At 40.0% G+C, this 18,472-nt stretch overlaps 1 protein-coding gene across 1 annotated transcript in view; it reads left to right on the top strand.

Annotated features, from left to right (window-relative positions):
• DSG3 (desmoglein 3) overlaps nucleotides 1-18,147 on the top strand; it is a 33,399-nt gene extending 15,252 nt beyond the window's left edge. Inside the window, exons 8-16 of the mRNA XM_027525624.1 lie at nucleotides 29-214; nucleotides 2,548-2,819; nucleotides 3,606-3,745; nucleotides 5,538-5,765; nucleotides 7,021-7,278; nucleotides 10,378-10,517; nucleotides 10,823-10,886; nucleotides 13,134-13,381; nucleotides 14,982-18,147. Of these exons, the coding sequence (XP_027381425.1) occupies nucleotides 29-214; nucleotides 2,548-2,819; nucleotides 3,606-3,745; nucleotides 5,538-5,765; nucleotides 7,021-7,278; nucleotides 10,378-10,517; nucleotides 10,823-10,886; nucleotides 13,134-13,381; nucleotides 14,982-15,602 (2,157 nt within the window). The 3' untranslated portion in view covers nucleotides 15,603-18,147. The remainder of the gene's footprint in view (nucleotides 1-28; nucleotides 215-2,547; nucleotides 2,820-3,605; nucleotides 3,746-5,537; nucleotides 5,766-7,020; nucleotides 7,279-10,377; nucleotides 10,518-10,822; nucleotides 10,887-13,133; nucleotides 13,382-14,981) is intronic.
• Nucleotides 18,148-18,472: the final 325 nt, after the last annotated feature.

Here is an 18,472-nt window from a genome sequence, read left to right as displayed (position 1 = left end):
TTGAAACTTAAGTTCTGCTTTTTTTCAGTATTTAGCAAGGATTGAAGAAAACACTTTAAGTTCTGAGTTGCTTCGAATTCAAGTAATAGATTTGGACGAAGAGTTCACTGATAATTGGCTTGCAGACTTCTTCTTCACGTCTGGAAATGAAGGGCATTGGTTTGAAATAGAAACTGATCCCAGAACTAACGAAGGTATCCTGAAAGTAGTTAAGGTAAGGTCTGATTTCCTTTCAGTGGGAAAAACATTCTGTATTCACCAAAACTGTTACTTTATGTTAGCCGAAACTGTCATAAATAAACCTTATTCACTTACAAATAATAATATCACTTCTCTACATAAAATATAAAACACACACAAAAGTAGACAGAATTTTGAAAACACAGCCCCATTTCCTAAGGAGACTTTTCTTAACATGTTGATTTATTTCCTTCCAAACTATCATCCTTTCCACAGAAACACAAACACACTAATAGACATATATGTATCAGTGTGCCTGTTTTAAGCACAAGAAAGTAACACATTTCCTGACTTAAACTCAGGAACAGACAAGAATACATTGAACAGTGGCTTGTGCGTTTGTCGACTTACTTTAAATGGATTAGCTACAGTCCTCGGAAGGGAAAAACGGCAACTTTTTCTAGGAAATGGGAATATATAAACTAAGTTTGCAAAATAAACAATTCAGTAAAACTTCCATTTAACAGACTTGGTTACAACAGACCCTTCATCTGAAATAACATAAACCTATTTATGTCTGTCTATTGTATAGACTAGAAAAATATTACCACTGTTTTAGGACATTCCTTGGCATAGGACATTGGACTATATGAGCTTCTCTCTTAATTCCGTGAGTCCAGCAGAATGACAGACCCATAATATTCCCTTAACAGGGTGACTGCTGCAATTCCAGATTGCTGGAAGCCCCATACGACTTCCTATTACTCTGCTTTTCAGACAGTGAGCTACAGCCCTCCTCAGTTGCAAGGTTTTGTTATAGTCTGGCCCTGACCTTCCTTCCTATGGCCTGTGCTGCCGCCGGCCTTGCCGCCCTCTCTTCAAGATGCTGGCAATCCCTTCTGGGTAGACTTCCCCACCCCCACCTCCTGTGTCTACCCCCCCTCATTCTCCGTCTACCACATTTTTCTGAAAAACAGTTTGGACCAATTACTCTCCCTTAAAAACCTTCCTTGTTCTCACTGGCTGTGAAAATGGCCCTCAGTTAAAGACTGTCCCTTTGAATCTGCTGCAGCTTCTCCTAGCCTGTGGGAACCTAGGAGTGGTTGGTCCAGTTTGTCTTGAGGGAAAGCTGAGCAGCTCCTCAGGGGGCTCTAATATGCAGCCAGGGTTGATGACCACCTGCTGGCCTTGGAGATGACCTTCAACCCCCTCAGAGTTGTACCCCAGGCCTCTCACTATCACCAGCTCCCTATCACCTTCTGCTAAATCTGGCATTTACTCTGCCTGAATGACTCCTCCTCACCCTGAAATGCTCACATGAAAACCTCTAGGAAGCCTTTCCTGATTTTTCTCAAGTCCAAGTCTTCAGTCGCCTTCACACAGAGACTCTACCATCTCTTTGGTCACTTAGCCCTTACATTCTAATGACCAGTTTGAGCATCTTTCTCTTCTTCTCCACTAGGAAACCCTTGAGTCCACAAAACCAGGCGCTGCCAAATGAAAACTCAAATCTAGACCTCATACCTTATTTTCAGTTATACTCCAATGTAACCAAAATGAACATTTCCTTATCCCGTCACCCTTAGAAAATTTACTAGTGAATGAAAAGAGCTATCCTGGGATATCTCTGGCCTTGACTTGTGCCACTTCAATATGAGAGTCAAACAAATAGTGAGCACATAAGACCATATGAAAATGGTTCTATGGAGAGTTGGTGGGCCACCCTCTCACTGCTCTACAGAAGCCTATGTGCCAACCAAGTTTAGTAAGATAATTTGTCATTTCTGAATTTTTTTAAGTCAGGAAAGATATTACTGTACATGAATCCACTATTTCCACTGCAGAGAATTCACTATTCTGTGAGTGGATGTAGCTACCATTTACAGGAATGTATCGTGGGTCGTAATTTGTTCAGTCCTTACAACAATCTGATGAGGTAAGAGTTTTTTTTTCTTTTTCAGAAGTAAATAGTTGAGGATCAGAGATATTAAATATTGTGCCCTGAGTCACACAGCTATTAAGTAGCAGAACCAGGATTCAAACCAAGCAACAACAACAAATTTGGAATTCTTTCCACTGCATCACACAGCCTAAAGAAACTGTAAAGGTGTTTTGTTAGTCTTAAAAGAGATAACTGTGCTTCATAAGTATCTGTCACCAAACTGAGGTTTCATAAGCGAAGAATTCTGAAGGACCCTCATCAGAGCATTACAATCATCTGTGAAACCGTTTTGCTGTATAGAAAAAAAGGATTCATTCATAGAAATAAAGGAGTCATTCATAGCACATAACATAGAGTTCTCTGGTCCTCTTACCTGATCATATTTTTGTGACACTTCTTTCCTTCTATTTTTATTTTTACTCTAGTCTCTAGATTATGAACAAGTACAGAGCATGCAACTTGGTATCGCCGTCAAAAACAAAGCTGAATTTCACCAATCCGTAATCTCTCAATATCAAGTCCAGTCAACCCCACTCATAGTTCAAGTAATAAATGTGAGGGAAGGAATTGCATTCCGTCCTTCTTCCAAGACATTTACTGTCCGAAAAGGCATAAGTAGTAGACAGTTGATCAATTACGTCCTGGGAACCTATCAAGCCATTGATGAAGACACTGGTGAAGTTGCGTCATTTGTCAGGTGAGAATAATTTTTTTAATATCTCGTTATTCCTTGATGAAGTTTCTTTTACTTTTATTGAAGTTTAGTTGGTTTACAATGTTGTGTTCATTTCTTATGTACAGTAAAGTGACTAAGTTATAAACATATAATCTTTTTTCAGATTCTCCATTTCAGTTTATCACAGGATATTGAGTATAATTCCCTGGGCTGGACAGTAGGACCTTGCTGTTTACCTTGACTAGCTTTAATTTATAAACTATTGCAAAATAATATCTAAACTACTCTATGCCAAGAATATAAAGAGATACAATGGTAACCAACACAAGGACCTATATAACTCAGGAAGAGATGTGCTATGAGCTAAGGTAGCATAAACATAAGTGAAAGTGGACATGAAGAATGACAGCCTGTCTAGTGAGATCTAGAAAGAGTTTCATGCAAACTTTCAGTTGAGCCTTAAAAAAGTAGAATTTCACCAGAAGACCATGGTGTAGTCAGACATAGAACAGTATGTACAAAGCACGGTGCCTAAAATAATAAAACACCATGAAAAGTTGCTGCTATAGTATAAGGAACAAGGACACAGTTATTTTACTGAGCAGAGCAGAAAATTTAAAAACCAGGCTAACATATTCTTAAGGCTTATGAAATACTCCTTGTCTAGGCTAATATGTTAATTTTCTGCTGCTTTTTAAAAAGTATATTTCAGAGTCTTATGAAAATACATTAAATATAAGTCATTTTCATTAAATAGGTAACATTCCATGTTTGGAAAAAAACTTACTGTTTTCTGTTATAAAACAGATATGTCTTGGGACGTAATGACGGTGGTTTGCTAATGATTGATTCAGAAACTGCTGGAATCAAATTTGTCAAAAACATTGATCGAGACGTTACTTTCATAGTTAACAAGACAATCACAGCTGAAGTTCTGGCCATAGATGGTAAGAAAAATATATTATTCCAATTAGCATTTTTTTATGAATAGATGCTTTTGATTACTAACATATTACATTTATCACTGCATGCATATGTGCTAAGTCACTTCAGTCATGTCCAACTCTTTGCAACCCCATGAACTGTAGCCCACCAGGCTCCTCTGTCCATGAAATTTCCCAGGCAAGAATCCTGGAGTGAGTTGCCATTTCCTTCTCCAAGGGATCTTCCTGACCCAGGGATCGAACCTGCATCTCCTGCGTAGCAGGCAGATTCCTTACCACTGAGACACCAGGGAAGAACCTTTATCACTAGATAAAGTTGATTACCTTAGGGGTCTTGGGTCTTAAGTCTGAGGTGGCTAAATCTAGGCGATGACTGAGCATCCTAGCTTCTCAGTGGAGTTCATTGGACCAGTGAATTCTGGGTTTAGTCCTACTATTTGCTGTAGTTGGCGCAAGAATTTCTTGATTTGAGAATGTGGACAAAGATTGATACAGAAGGCCTATCAGGGAAGTTCAGCTCAAATGTGAGGTGCCTTTGTGAGTTACTTACACACAGAGTGAGTTACTTACAGAGACTTATATGCTTATATCATAGAACAGGAAAAATCTTCTGAAAAATTTTCTAAATGAAGCACCTTGACTATGTGCTTGACTACGTGCTTCCCTAAGTGTAAAATTAATTTATACTCAAGGCAATTTCAGCAAACATAAAAATAAAATAAAAAATCATATTATCTGGAAAAACAGAAAAAAGCACTAAGGGAAACAACAGAAGTAATTCTTAATCCCACCACTGAGAGATCTTATATCTTGGGTAATAAAAATAAATCATAGTTTATTCCAAATACTTTGGTTCAAGCTTTTAAAGCAGAAATCTTCCACACAGTCTGGGTTCATGCACTAGAATATATTTAAGAAAACTATTATTTTTATGTTGATTTCATTCATAATCAGTGAATTTATCACCTTAAAGGTCTTGGTTCCAATCACATTGAATAGCTGATGCTACTAATTAAGGTGGCTCAGAGGTAAAGAATCCACCTGCTAATGCAGGATTCCATCTGTGGGTCGGGAAGATCCCCTGGAGAAGGAAATGACCCACTCCAGTATTCTTGCCTGGAGAATCCCATAGACAGAGGAGACTGGCAGGCTACAGTCCATGGGACTGTAAAGAGTCAGACATGACTTAGTGACTGAACAACAACAAGCTAATTAAACTAATTAAAGACAGCAGGCAAGCTGATAATTAGATTTCCTTTTAACCAGGTACAGAAATTGGGTGACATCTTTTTATTTGTAGGAATAACAGACACAATTTCATGAGTATGTACACTAATCTGGTGCATGTGAGATCGTTTTTTTCTAATATTTATTTATTTATTCCCTGGTTGCACTGGGGCTTCTTTGCTGTGTTCAGGCTTTCTCTAGTTGCAGCAAGCAGGGGCCACTCTCCAGTCGTGGTGCACGGGATTTTCATTGTGGCGGCTTCCCTCGTTGCGGAGCACAGGCTCTCAGCTTCAGTAGTTGTAGCGTGTGGGCTCAGCAGTTGCAACTCACAGGCACTAGAGCACAGGCTTCGCAGTTGAGGTGCACGGGCTTTTACTCCACGGCATGTGGTGTCTTCCTGGACCAGTGATCAAACCCATGTCCCCTGCGCTGGCAGGTGGATTCTTATCTGCTGTGCCACCAGAGAAGTCCATGCATGTGAGAGACATTTTAAGGGCTTATTTATGTTTCTTTATTTTGCACAACTTGCTCTGTATAGTTCTCTAACTCTAAAATGTTATTCTTACAGAAAACACCGGTAAAACTTCAACAGGCACCATATTTGTCCTAGTACCTGATTTTAATGAAAAGTGTCCAACAATTGCCCTGGAAAAGGAAGCAGTCTGTAGTTCGTCACCTTCCGTGGTTGTCAGAGCTTCACCACTGGAAAGGGATAAATATGCTGGCCCCTATGAATTTTCAGTGGAAGACCAAAGCGTAAAACTTCCAGTTGTATGGAGTATCTCAGGAAGAGATGGTGAGTAATTGTAAAGCTGCTTCTACAAATGAAAACTGCTGCTTCTTTGTATTTCCAGAAGGTTAAGAGGGAGTCCATTTGGGAGCAAGTCCGTTCCAAGAGTAATTTTTAAAATTCTTTGCAATGAAGATGATGTCCTATCCTCATGAATTTCCTCTGTCTTCAGAAAAGGAACAATATAAGATATTCAGTTCAGTTCAGTTGCTCAGTTGTGTCCAACTCTTTGCGACCCCATGAATTGCAGCACACCAGGCCTCCCTGTCCAACACCAACTCCCGGAGTTCACTCAAACTCATGTCCAATTTTAAAAATTCTTTGCAATGAAGATGATGTCCTATCCTTATGAATTTCCTCTGTCTTCAGAAAAGGAACAATATATTAGCACTATTTAAAATTTTCTGTTTTTCTCATGTGGACTCTATTGGATATTTTTATATTTTCAATTTTTTATCTGTATCTCCTCAGTATACCAAAATAAATAAATAATGAAAAGATTACAGTCAGGCACCTATTTTACTGCTGAGCTGTTTAGATTTCTAAACATAAACTTTTCCTAACTGGCCAGCCTGTCAGCAGACTGGAGGGGTCAACCTGCTCAAGGTTGTCTAGTCTGTCACTAGTTAGGAATCTTGAAAGCATGGTAGGCTGAAATTCTCAAACTCATAAGCCAATGGGCAAATTAATCCATCCTTACTTTTCTCCTAACTTTTATAATGCTAATTTCACATTTCCTATGTTTTCCAGGAGTCTCATAGAAAAAGCCATTAGACATAATAAGAATCTTCTCTCTTTTTAGATTTCATAGTGACCAGCAGGGCTTCCCAGGTGGCTCAGTGGTAAAGAACCTGCCTGCCAAGCAGGAGACACAGGTTCAATCCCTGGGTCAGGAAGATCCCCTGGAGAAGTAAATGGTAACCTACTCCAGTATTCTTGCTTGGGAAATCCCATGAACTGTAGGCCGCCAGGCTCCTCTGTTGCAAAAGAGTGGGACATGACTTAGTGACTAAAAAACAACAAAAGTAACTATTGGGCCACTTCAAGTCCTTTGTAAATGACCTCATCTATTGCTTGCTCTTTTCTGAAATAATGTATACCCAACTGAACCCCAACAACCCTCATAACTGCTCCAGTCTCACCCTACTTATTTGTGACAGTGATGTGTCAATTGTCGCCCTATTCACCCAAAACAACAAGTAGTTTTAAGAGCCAGAGACACCTTGTCCTACTGCTGATGTGTTTGATGGTTCCCCTACAGCTACATCCGCACTCCTCACAGCCCCACAGCCAGTCTCTCCCGGAGTGTACAGAATCTCCGTCATGGTCACGGACAGTGAGGGGAGGCGGTGCGAGGAACCAGAGAGCTTGACCCTGGAAGTCTGCCAATGTGACTACAGGGACAACTGTCTAAAAGTGTATCCAACCAGCATCACTAATCCCATAATTGGAGAGAGGTCTGGGAGGATGGGGGCTGCCGCCATCGGTCTGCTATTCCTCGGCCTTTTGCTGCTACTGTGTGAGTATGCCAGGGGTACGGTAGCATGTGCAGGGACAAAGCATCTCTGCAGCTGTTTTAGAGGCAGAGCTCACAGGGTGAGGGGAGGGCGGGGGGTGCGCTGACATCTTCAGGAAGACCCAGAAATGTTTAAAGTTAACATATGACTTGCCAACAATCTATATTTATAATACAGCAGAGCAGGTCGTGTATGTTAGACATATAGAAACCAGCACCAGAGAATCAAAGAAAGGCGAAAAGAAAGCATGGACAGTCTACACACTGCCTGGAATGTTCACGGTCAAAATAATGACTTTATCCAGGATTGCAGTACTTTCTAAAATGTCTTTTCCCTCTACAAGTCTCATGAAATTCTAAAATACAATAGAGTCCTGACCAAAAAAATTTAGGAAAAATTCTAAGATAGCATAAGCTTTGAGCTTTACAATGCACATAAATATATCGCACTCTGAGAAGTTGTTGCTTAATCCAGAATTTCCTCAAAATAGCTTTGCACCTGAAAATACACTCGTTTAAGGCTCAAACTTAATATGATGAAGTTTACTGAATACATTAAGGGACTTTACATACATGTATTTTTTTCTCTTTCTTTTTTATATTTTTAAATTATGAAAGTATGATAACACATTTACAGGAGAGAGTTAGAGAATACAAAGTTATTTGTATAGTTATAGTTCCACTACATATGACAATTATTTTTTAAGTAGGTAAATGAAGATTTTTAGAGTTGCAATATCAAACTCTCAAAAACTAACAGAATGTACAGAAATGTAGAAGGATAGAGTAGACCTGAAAAGTACTATGAACCAATTCAACATAATTAAGATTTATACAATTTTCACACAATAGTAGGATACAACAAATTCTATTCAAGTTCCCATAGACTGTAAACTAGGAGACACTGGACCATACCCAGGGATATAAGACAAGTTCCATTCCAAGAGGGAGAGTTGCTGAGAATATCTGAATAAAAGACCGACATGATCTTATTTGTATTTTAGATAGATAACACTGACAGCAGTGTGTACTGCAAATTAAAAAGGGAAGAACAGTTAGGAGGTTATTGTAATATTATAGCTCACATGGGATGATGAAGGCCAGGTTTTGAGCCACAGCATAAGACTGGAAAGGAATGAATAGGTATGGGAGGCACAGTTGGAGTAAATGGAGAAGATCTGGAGACTAATGGAGAGAATGAATGGATGAGAAGTCCAGATGAACCACTGAATTCAGTTGCTACTGAAACCATTAAATGAAATTGAAAATATCAGACAAAGTGCAGGTAAGTAGGGTGGCAATCATAAATCTGATTTTGAAATGTTGAATTTTGAGGTACAGATATATCCTCTAGACTACTATGCAGTTGGGATTGTGGCTCAGGATGGCAGTCAGAGGAAATATACTGTGATATTCCCACAGTCATATTTGCTTCATGTGATCCTACCATTTGCAAAAGATCATATCTTGAATTTTGTGGACAGAACATACACATGTTTCTGTGGAAACACAGTCAATGCTTTGAAAAACTTTCTCTGGATGTGTATATAAAAATCGAATACATACTGTACATACAATGATCAACAAGACTTCTAAAAGACTGTTATACTCATCTAAAAATACTGACCATACATATATATATTCATCACTTTTCAAAATGAATTTGCCCACTTAAAATAGTCAACCCTTCCCATACATTTAATTAAGTCATAGAATTGAGGATGGCAATAAAGCCTTTGGAAGTATCACTTATATGAACAGTTTGTTAAATTCTGAGAAAATGTGCTTTGTCCAACTTATTTTATATACTTGGCCCAATTTTTCCATCATATATTTACATTTATATATATGTAACTGACCTAATTTGTATAATTGATGTAGCTCATTCAAACAATACGGGGAGTCCTCATGGCACTCAATACCATCCTTTATCTCCATTAACTCATAATCCTTACAATGATATATATCCCCCCATTCTTCGGATAGTTAATGGAGGCAAGAAAAGATGATGTAATTTGTCCAGCTGGTGAATGGTGAAGCCAAAATTCAAACCCTAGAAGACTGACTCCAGAGCCTATATACTCTTAAACCCCTCACTAAGCTGCCAGTAAGTAAAAGAATTCAAACTAGGATTTAGTGCTTTCCTTCTTCAGGGCAGGACTTCCCTCATAGCTCAGTCAGTAAAGAATCTGCCTGCAATGCGGGAGACCCAGGTTAGATTCTTGGGTCGGGAAGATCCTCTAGAGAAGGAAATGGCAAACCACTCCAGTATACTCGCCTGGAGAATCCCATGGACAGAGGAGCCTAGCAGGCTACAGTCCATGGGATCGCAAGAATCACACACAAACTCAGTCCGACACAAACATCCAGCACGCAGGGCAGAGGTGGAGGTGGGGTCATCGACCACCCAGCCTGGGAAGTGTTTCATTTCTCTCTTGGCCTATTAGCCTGCTGCTGCTGCTGCTGCTGCTGTGTTGCTTCAGTCGTGTCCGACTCTAAATGATGCTAATCTTTATTGCCAAGATGTGACCTATCTGCACAGAAAGAATGATAATTACCCAGGCAGGAAGGCCCCTCCAAGCTAAGGATTCCTAAGTCACCATTAAGAGTGTAATGATATTAGATCATCACTTGCAGAGGGAGTTTGTAGGTTAATTGCTATTTCATAAAGAGGTGTTTAGAGACCAGATTACCATATCATTATAATGCCCACCTAAAATCTTGACTATTCAGGTGTGTATTCACCCCACATCATATACTGAGCTTCAATGTGTACAAATAAAAGCAATAATAAAAAAAATATATTATAGAAAATAGTTGAGGAAATGAATGACCACTTTTATCATTCATCAAACAGTGCCTCTTTTAAGAAAATATACAGGTCACAAGAATAATCTGATCTGTCTCCTTCAGTTTCATAATTATGTGAAATTTGAGTATGCTTAGTTTATCCAATTTTACCTTGTAGAAATTAATTTTGCTATTAGATTTTCCATAAGCATTAAAGATACTGCATTTCTTTGTAATGTTTCCAACAATTGCCCTGTCAAGTCATTTCCAAGTGATTCAAATATCCTGATATTTTGTTTTCCTTCATACTAGTGGCTCTCCTCCTGCTGCTGACCTGTGACTGTGGGGCAGGTCCTATTGGGGGAGTGACCGGTGGATTTGTCCCGGTGCCGGATGGTTCAGAAGGAACAATTCACCCGTGGGGAATTGAAGGAGCCCAACCTGAAGACAAGGTGAAGATCCACTTTGTAAAACATGTATTTCACTCATACAGAGCAAACTTCAATTTACATACTAGATAGAAAAGGGGATAATGGGGTATAAAAAATAAGACTCCTGATCATCAAGGACCTATGAGAGTGCTGAAATGAATGGAGCCTTTTAGGATCTTAGCTCTTCAGATGTCACATCATAAAAGCAGTTACTCCTGCAAGAATTTGGAATTCTTGTAATGTCTCCATTTAAAAGGGAGTGTATTTCACTTATATTGCTGAAATCTGGTTAATTTTTAAATATATTTTTTGCATATTGCTTGTAGGAAATCACAAATATCGGTGTGCCACCTATAACTGCCAATGGAGTTGATTTCATGGAAAATTCTGGTAAGTGAACATTGAATTTATTTTTGAAAGGAACAATGGGTTAAATAAGAAATATTAAAAACTAAGAAATGTTCTAAATTCTCTCCTTAATAATTTGTGCACACACTGAGATATTACCAGTGAAACAGGGTTTCAATGAATCGGTTTACTGTTAGTATAGCAGTCAATTTTGTGACCTAGTTCTGACTTCAGTAAGTTCATTTGTCTACTGATGTCACCATTTTTACTAGCAGAAGATTTGTTATATTTCTCCAAACTTCGGTAAACTGAAGTATAGCTCTCTGATAGTCGATTACTAATTTTTTAATAAGTTAAGGATTTTACATATATAGAAAAATGTAAAGGAGAATATAAAACACACTATGTACCCACCATCCAACTCTGCCTGTTAACACTGGTAATATTTGCAGTTAAAGTGTCGTGTGGGCCCATCCTAGATCTTGTTGCCCTTCTTTCTTCCCCAGAACAGGAACCTGATTTCAATTCAATAACCAATTCTTGTATTTAATCATGGGTTTCCCCAGTGGCTCAGTGGTAAAGAATCTGCTTGCCAGTGCAGGAGATGGGGGTTCAATCCCTGGGTCAGGAAGATCCCCTGGAGCAGGAAATGGCAACCCACTCAGTATTCTTGCCTGGAAAATCCTATGGACAGAGGAGCCTGGTGGGCTACAGTCCATGGGATCGAAAAAGAATTGGACACGACTGAGCAAACTGCAGCCATGAAATTAAAAGACGCTTACTCCTTGGAAGGAAAGTTATGACCAACCTAGATAGCATGTTCAAAAGCAGAGACATTACTTTGCCAACAAAGGTCCGTCTAGTCAAGGCTATGGTTTCTCCTGTGGTCATATATGGATGTGAGAGTTGGACTGTGAAGAAGGCTGAGCGCTGAAGAATTGATGCCTTTGAACTGTGGTGTTGGAGAAGACTCTTCAGAGTCCCTGGGACTGCAAGGAGATCCAACCAGTCCATTCTGAAGGAGATCAGCCCTGGGATTTCTTTGGAAGGAATGATGCTAAAGCTGAAACTCCAGTACTTTGGCCACCTCATGCGAAGAGTTGACTCATTGGAAAAGACTGTGATGCTGGGAGGGATTGGGGGCAGGAGGAGAAGGGGACGACAGAGGATGAGATGGCTGGATGGCATCACTGACTCGATGGACATGAGTCTGGGTGAGCTCCGGGAGTTGGTGATGGACAGGGAGGCCTGGGGTGCTGTGATTCATGGGGTCGCAAAGAGTTGGACACGACTGAGCGACTGAACTGAACTGAACTGAGCAACTAAACAACAATATTTAATCATAATGGGACAAGGATCGCTTGTGTTGTCATATAAGTGAAATTATTTATTTCTTTAGTTTACCAAACGACTATTTCATTCATCTTATCTCAGTGCCACACTAAGGTGTAAACTAGAACAAGAAGCACGCTAAGTTGCTTCAGTCAAACCCAAATCCCCTATGTCTCCTGCATTGGCAGGCACATTCTTTATCACTAGCACTACCTGGGAAGCCTATAGAACAATAAGATCTAATGCCTAATATTCAAATTTTTCTTAATTCCATGCTTAGCAATAGATTGTTTTTAAATGTCCAGCCTGAAAAATCTACATAAGATTGCCCCCAAAATGTAACTATCTGTCTTTATCAGCTACCTTAATCCTTATTTGCTTCTCCCATTACATCACAAAAACAATATTTTGAATTCTCTAGGAAAAAGAGCTTTCCATGAAAATGCAGTGTAAAGGCAACAGGCAGAACAGTCACAGCTCATTAAATTTTCATTAGGCACTAAGACACCTAATTAGCATTGGCTAATTTGCATGATTACATTATGTATGTTTCCTCTTTGGTTTCCATATTGAGCCAATATGACAGCTAAATTACAACTTCTTTTTTCCTGAAAACAAGCATCACATTAGAAGCTTTCCATGGCTGTGCGCTGAATATTTCATTTATACTTTTCCATTTCTGGCTGTTGTCACTGAAAATCTATTTTATTTTTTAATTGGTATGGTTTCAGAAACAATACCTCTCTGAAAACAATGCCCTCTGTTACTCCCTCACCTCCTCTGTTACTCTCACATTACAGACTGTGGGGTGTTCTTCTCACCTTGAGTCATAAAATTGTATTTTCTCCCACATGCTGGCTTTACTTGGCAGGTGCTCTTGGATATCAAAGATCAGTAAAAACCAAAACAAAACAAATCACAGCATGAGATGTTACAGCACTTTATCCCTGTTTTTAGAAGTCTGTACAAATACATATGCTGGAGGGACGGTGGTAGAAGGAGCTTCGGGAATGGAACTGACCACCAATCTTGGAGCAGCTGCAGGATCTGGGGGTGCCGCGGGGTTCGGAGCAACCGCCGGTCTGAGCAACTTTTCCGTGGGACAGTCCGGGACGATGAGAACAAGGCATTCCACCGGAGGAACCAACAAGGACTTTGGGGAAGGGGCAATAAACATGAAATTCCTGGACTCCTACTTTTCTCAGGTAATCTGGTGGAAAACTCTGTGGCTTTGTTATCCTGTTTACATTAGAGATCTTTCTACTTGACTGAACTTCGGTTTTACAGTTTGGTTCTTTTGCAGCTTGGTATAAGACAAGAAAAGAGAAGTAAAGGCTCCTTGTTAAAATAACAAGGATAACCTAAGGTGGCTGCCAAAATCCAGCTACTGGTCAAAAGAAAGAAGGGATGGGTAGACACAAAATGAGAGAATATGGCAGCTCATTCCTCCCACTGAGATAACAACAGAAAGCAAAACCCTCTGCTTTTCAGATCAGCGGCATCCTCTTTAGACATACAAAGCAGTTATTTCTCATTTCCTGTACCATGAAGTATGTCAGAATACATCGGCATACATTTTTCTGAGAAGGTTATAGTATTCTTCACATTGTCAAGGAGTCCATGTCCAAAAATGCTGAAGAAACTTTAATGACCCAAACATAAAAGGGGAAACAAGGGACGTGGTCCAAGATGAGGCGAGGTGTCAGGAAGCAGAGAATCTACAAAGGGACAGGGGTGAAGGACAGAGAGGACGCTGGTAGGCAGGTAGCTTGCCTCCTGGTTGGTGCATCACTAGAATGGATCTCACCTACAACTCTGCTATCAGAGCTGTAAGTGATGGCATTTGTCCTCGTGGTCAAGCAGATGAAGGCTGACACAGTGTTTGAGGACAGACTGACAGGAAGGATCAGACTCCCAGTTATGGGTCAGACTCTCACAAGGGTTACAGTGTCTTGGCCAAGGCCCCTGGCTGGTGAGAGCTGCCTCAGATGATGAGGAAGCCTGCACCCTGCCCCACACAATGACCTGCAGTAACCCAAACACACACAGGGACTTTCACAGATGGCCCAGCAAATAACCTCCAGGCTCCACACACATTTGCTCTGTATGGCTAAGTCCGTGTCAATGCAAGTCTTAAAACTCAAGAGTTCAAATATGAGCCTACAACAGACTCAAGTTTGAAGGAATGTCAATTGCATCATTCTCCAAACACAGATAACTTCTGTAACAAGACTGCTGATATGGAGTATGCCCTTACTTCTTTTGTTGCTGTTGCCATTCAGTCAATAAGTCATATCCAACTCTTTGGGACCCCATGAATTGCAGCACGCCAGGCTTCCCTGTCCATCACTATCTCCCTGATTTTGCTCAAACTCATGTCCATTGAGTCAGTGATGCCATCCAACCATCTCATCCTCTGTTGCCCCCCTTCTCCTGCCCTCAATCTTTCCCAGCATCAGGGTTTTTTCCAGTGAGTTGGTTCTTTGCATCATGTGGCCAAAGAGCTTCAGCTTCAGCATCAGCCCTTCCAGTGAATATCCAGGGTTGATTTCCTTTAGGATTGACTGGTTTGATCTCCTTGCTGTGCAAGGGACTCTCAAGACTCTTCTCCAGCACTGCAATTCAAAACCATCAATTCTTTGGCACTCAGCCTTCCTTACGGTCCAACTCTCACATCTGTACATGACTTCAGTGGATTACCTCAATCACACAGTCACGATCAAACGTTGAGTTCTACGAAAGGTATTACATCCTTCCCCTGAATGTCTCTTACAGTTCATTTTCTCCTCTTCTCTCCACCTTTAGAAAGCATTTGCCTGTGCAGATGAAGACGACAGCCAGGAAGCAAATGACTGCTTGCTGATCTATGATAATGAAGGAATCGAGGCCCCCAGTTCTCCCGTCGGCTCCCTGGGTTGTTGCAGTTTTATTGCCGATGATTTTGACGAGAGTTTCTTGGACTCCCTCGGCCCCAAATTTAAAAAGCTGGCCGAGATAAGCCTCGGGATGGATGACGAAACCAAAAGCTCTCAGCCGCCTACCAAAGACAGCAGTTCTAGGGTTGACGCCTGTGGCCAACACGTACAAGTCCAGCAGTCAGAGTCTGTTAGGTACCAGACTTTGTCAGGCAGCCAGGGGGCATCTGCGCTGTCTGCTTCCAGTTCTGTCCTGCAGCCCGCCGTTTCCATCACTGACCCTTTGCAGCATGGTAGCTATCTGGTAACGGAGACTTACTCGGCTTCTTCTGGTTCCCTTGTGCAACCTCCCGCTGCCGTTTTTGATCCACTTCTCACGCAAAATGTGATAGTGACGGAAAGAGTGATTTGTCCTACTCCTAGTATCACTGGCAACCTACATGGTCCTACAGAGCTACGAGGATCAGACAGTAAGATCTTTACAGAAGATCCTTCTTCCCGTCTGATATAAGCAGAGTGAACTGGAATTACATACTGGCCAAATACGGATACTTGAACCAAATTATTCAAAATAGCACAGCCAATCTCATAGTATTGGTCTGATTTGGCACTTATTTGCTACTCTTTCATAAACTGGTCATGATTACAGTCTAAATTGTCTAGTTTATACCCCCACACTGGATGTGTGGTCACTCTTACTTCTCAAATTCAAGTCCTAGTAGATCTTAAATGTTTTCCGAAATATCTTAAGATCATATTCAGTGGGAAAATTTCCTAATAATTTTTAAACTTCAAATGCAGTGTGTTTTGTGGATTAAGGACTTGGAGTCAAGACCCCCAGTTCTTGAATTTTTCACCTTTGCTTACATCATTAGTAATGATGTAAGAATCATAAAGTCTTCGCTAAAGCATTTTGAGCTGCTTGGGAAAAAGAAAAATAGTTGCATTTGAACTTCTTCCATCTTCTTGGTGTTGGGAGACCCTAGGGACATCTTTTGCTCAAGCTAAGGGTATTGGTTTACACATTAAACTTGCTGCATCTATATTCCTCATACGCTCACAATAAGACAGTTTTGAAATAGAAGTATCATAGGAAATTTAGGAAAGTTCAGTATGGTGTAAATATTTTTGTGTTTTTTTAAATCACCTTGAAAGGATCTACCTAAAGAAAATATTTTACGTTAACTCCCTCCCTGCACTTCTCAATAACAGCAATCCTGTGTTAATAGTCTTTGAAAATTACTCTTTATTTTTTAAATGTTAGTAGGTAGATGTAACTTACATATGACGTGTAGTGATATTTATCATGTTAACAATGTCTACAGATTCCTAGGAATACAAAATATGGCTTTTCTCACAAGCAAAAGAGGCCTCTGACTAGAGTAACACATAGTGAAATTTGTGAATGTGTATTATATACCGTGTTTCAGGTCAAAAAGGGATATAGAAAGAGATTATGAGTAACAATTTTATTAAGCCTCACTCCTTTTAAATGAAGCTGCTACCACAGTTTAATCCTTGAGTATAACCATGTTAGGTTAGTGACAGCTTAGAATATGTCATTTCACGTGTGTTACCCTGATGACAATGTAGTTCTTCAAGTCATTTCTAATCATTCAAGGTCCTCATCCTTTAGCCCATAGAGAGCACCCTACCTCTTATTAACATTATTGTCTTAGCTGAGACTTTACGAGGTCATTGTTTGGCTCTATTGTCTCTAATTGTATATAAAATAATCTTTTCTGGTTTTTGCCAAATTCAAATCTATATTTGTTTTCAGATGAAAGGCAAAGTATAAAGTGTTTGTGTTTTAACACAGAAGGGTGCAGTCCTAAGGATTCTCGGCGGGGAGGAGACCCCCTAAAATGTCCTTACATCTAGCATTCTTCTCTCTCCCTGGTGTCATGACTAACAGAAAGCCCAAGAAGTACAGGCAATCACTTCTTCCAAGACAAGGCTGCTGTAGCAACAAGGTCTGCAGAGGCCACCTTGAGGTGAGAGGAACTAGACCCTCTGGAGCAGCCTTGCAGGTCCTGAGGAAGTCGCCTTGCTGTTACCTCCGGGGCCTATTCTCAACAGAAGCTTGCTCTGGGGTCTAGAACACACAGAGCTGACTTGTGACTCTGTTTATGCATGAGAATTAAACTAATAATCAGAATAACCCTTGTTCCAAGTTCAGAAGTGTTTTCAGGATCCTCAAGGTATTCTAATATTTCCTCTTAAAATCCAACTCATGAAATGGGAATTTTGCTGCACTGCCAAACTGCAGAGGAAACTATGCCACAGTAGTAAAGTCAAATAAGGGGGAAAGTGAAATTAAAGGAGTTTTGAAAGAAAAGTAGATCACTCTTATCTAAGAGGACCTATAATTTTAATCTGCCATGTAAAATTAAATTCAAAGCAAAAATGTATCTGTATTTTTTCACTAAAAATAAAAAATGTTTTAAGCAGAAAAACTCTTTAAACACTATCTTTTTACTTGATGTATTATAAATTTTAAACAGTATATATTAAAACTTATAGAGTGGTAACATTGTTATAATAAAACTGTTTGGCAACAAATTTATGAGTACTTCCTTAACCATTTAGCAAAAACTGAACTATTCTCTGCAGTTAATAACTATTAAGAAATATGATGTAAGAAAGTGATTGCATGTGTATTTTTATCAGTATTTTTCCTCTTTTTTTTTAAAGCTGACACTTTTTCTGAATCCTCCCCAACAGGAAGTACATGGGGACTTGGGATCTCTTCTTCAGGTGGAAATAGATGTTGGATGAGGTCAGGGCAGATTTTTATTAACTGGATGATTTAACTCATTTATGATCTATTGGGTAATTTGGAGTGGTCTCTCAGGCAAAAATGTTGACACCCTATGAAGACTCAAGAGAGAAAAGGTGGAGAAGGAGAAGGTAAGGTTTATAGCCTAACATGATGACAAAAATGTACCATGACTTTGGTGACAGCCATTAGCCCCTGCAGTGAGTCTGTCTGCCAGTAAATGTCTGAGGTGGCTCAGTGGCAAAGAATCTGCCTGCCAAGCAGGAGACACGGGTTTGATCCCCGGGTTAGGAAGATCCCCTGGAAAAGGAAATGGCAACCCACTCCAGTATTCTCAGCTGGAAAATCCCATGGACAGAGGAACCTGGGGGGCTACAGTCCATGGGGTCACAAAAGAGTCACAAACAACTTAGTAACTGAACAACAACAATAAAAGTCTGTTATTTTTATGTCTTCCTTTAAAGGGATACCACAAAACAAGTCCCTTCAGAGCCTCACATCTTGGTTTCGCTGACCCTCCTCATTCTTAAACACAACTTAAATTCAACTTGGACCTGGGATAAGGTGAGCAGAAACTGGATTCGAGTGAATGTTGTGTGAAG

This window comes from Bos indicus x Bos taurus, chromosome 24 (genome assembly GCF_003369695.1).
Source record: "Bos indicus x Bos taurus breed Angus x Brahman F1 hybrid chromosome 24, Bos_hybrid_MaternalHap_v2.0, whole genome shotgun sequence".
Taxonomy (NCBI): Eukaryota; Metazoa; Chordata; class Mammalia; order Artiodactyla; family Bovidae; genus Bos; species Bos indicus x Bos taurus.
Note: the sequence above shows the minus strand (reverse complement) of the source record. Positions and strands in the feature narration are given on the sequence as shown.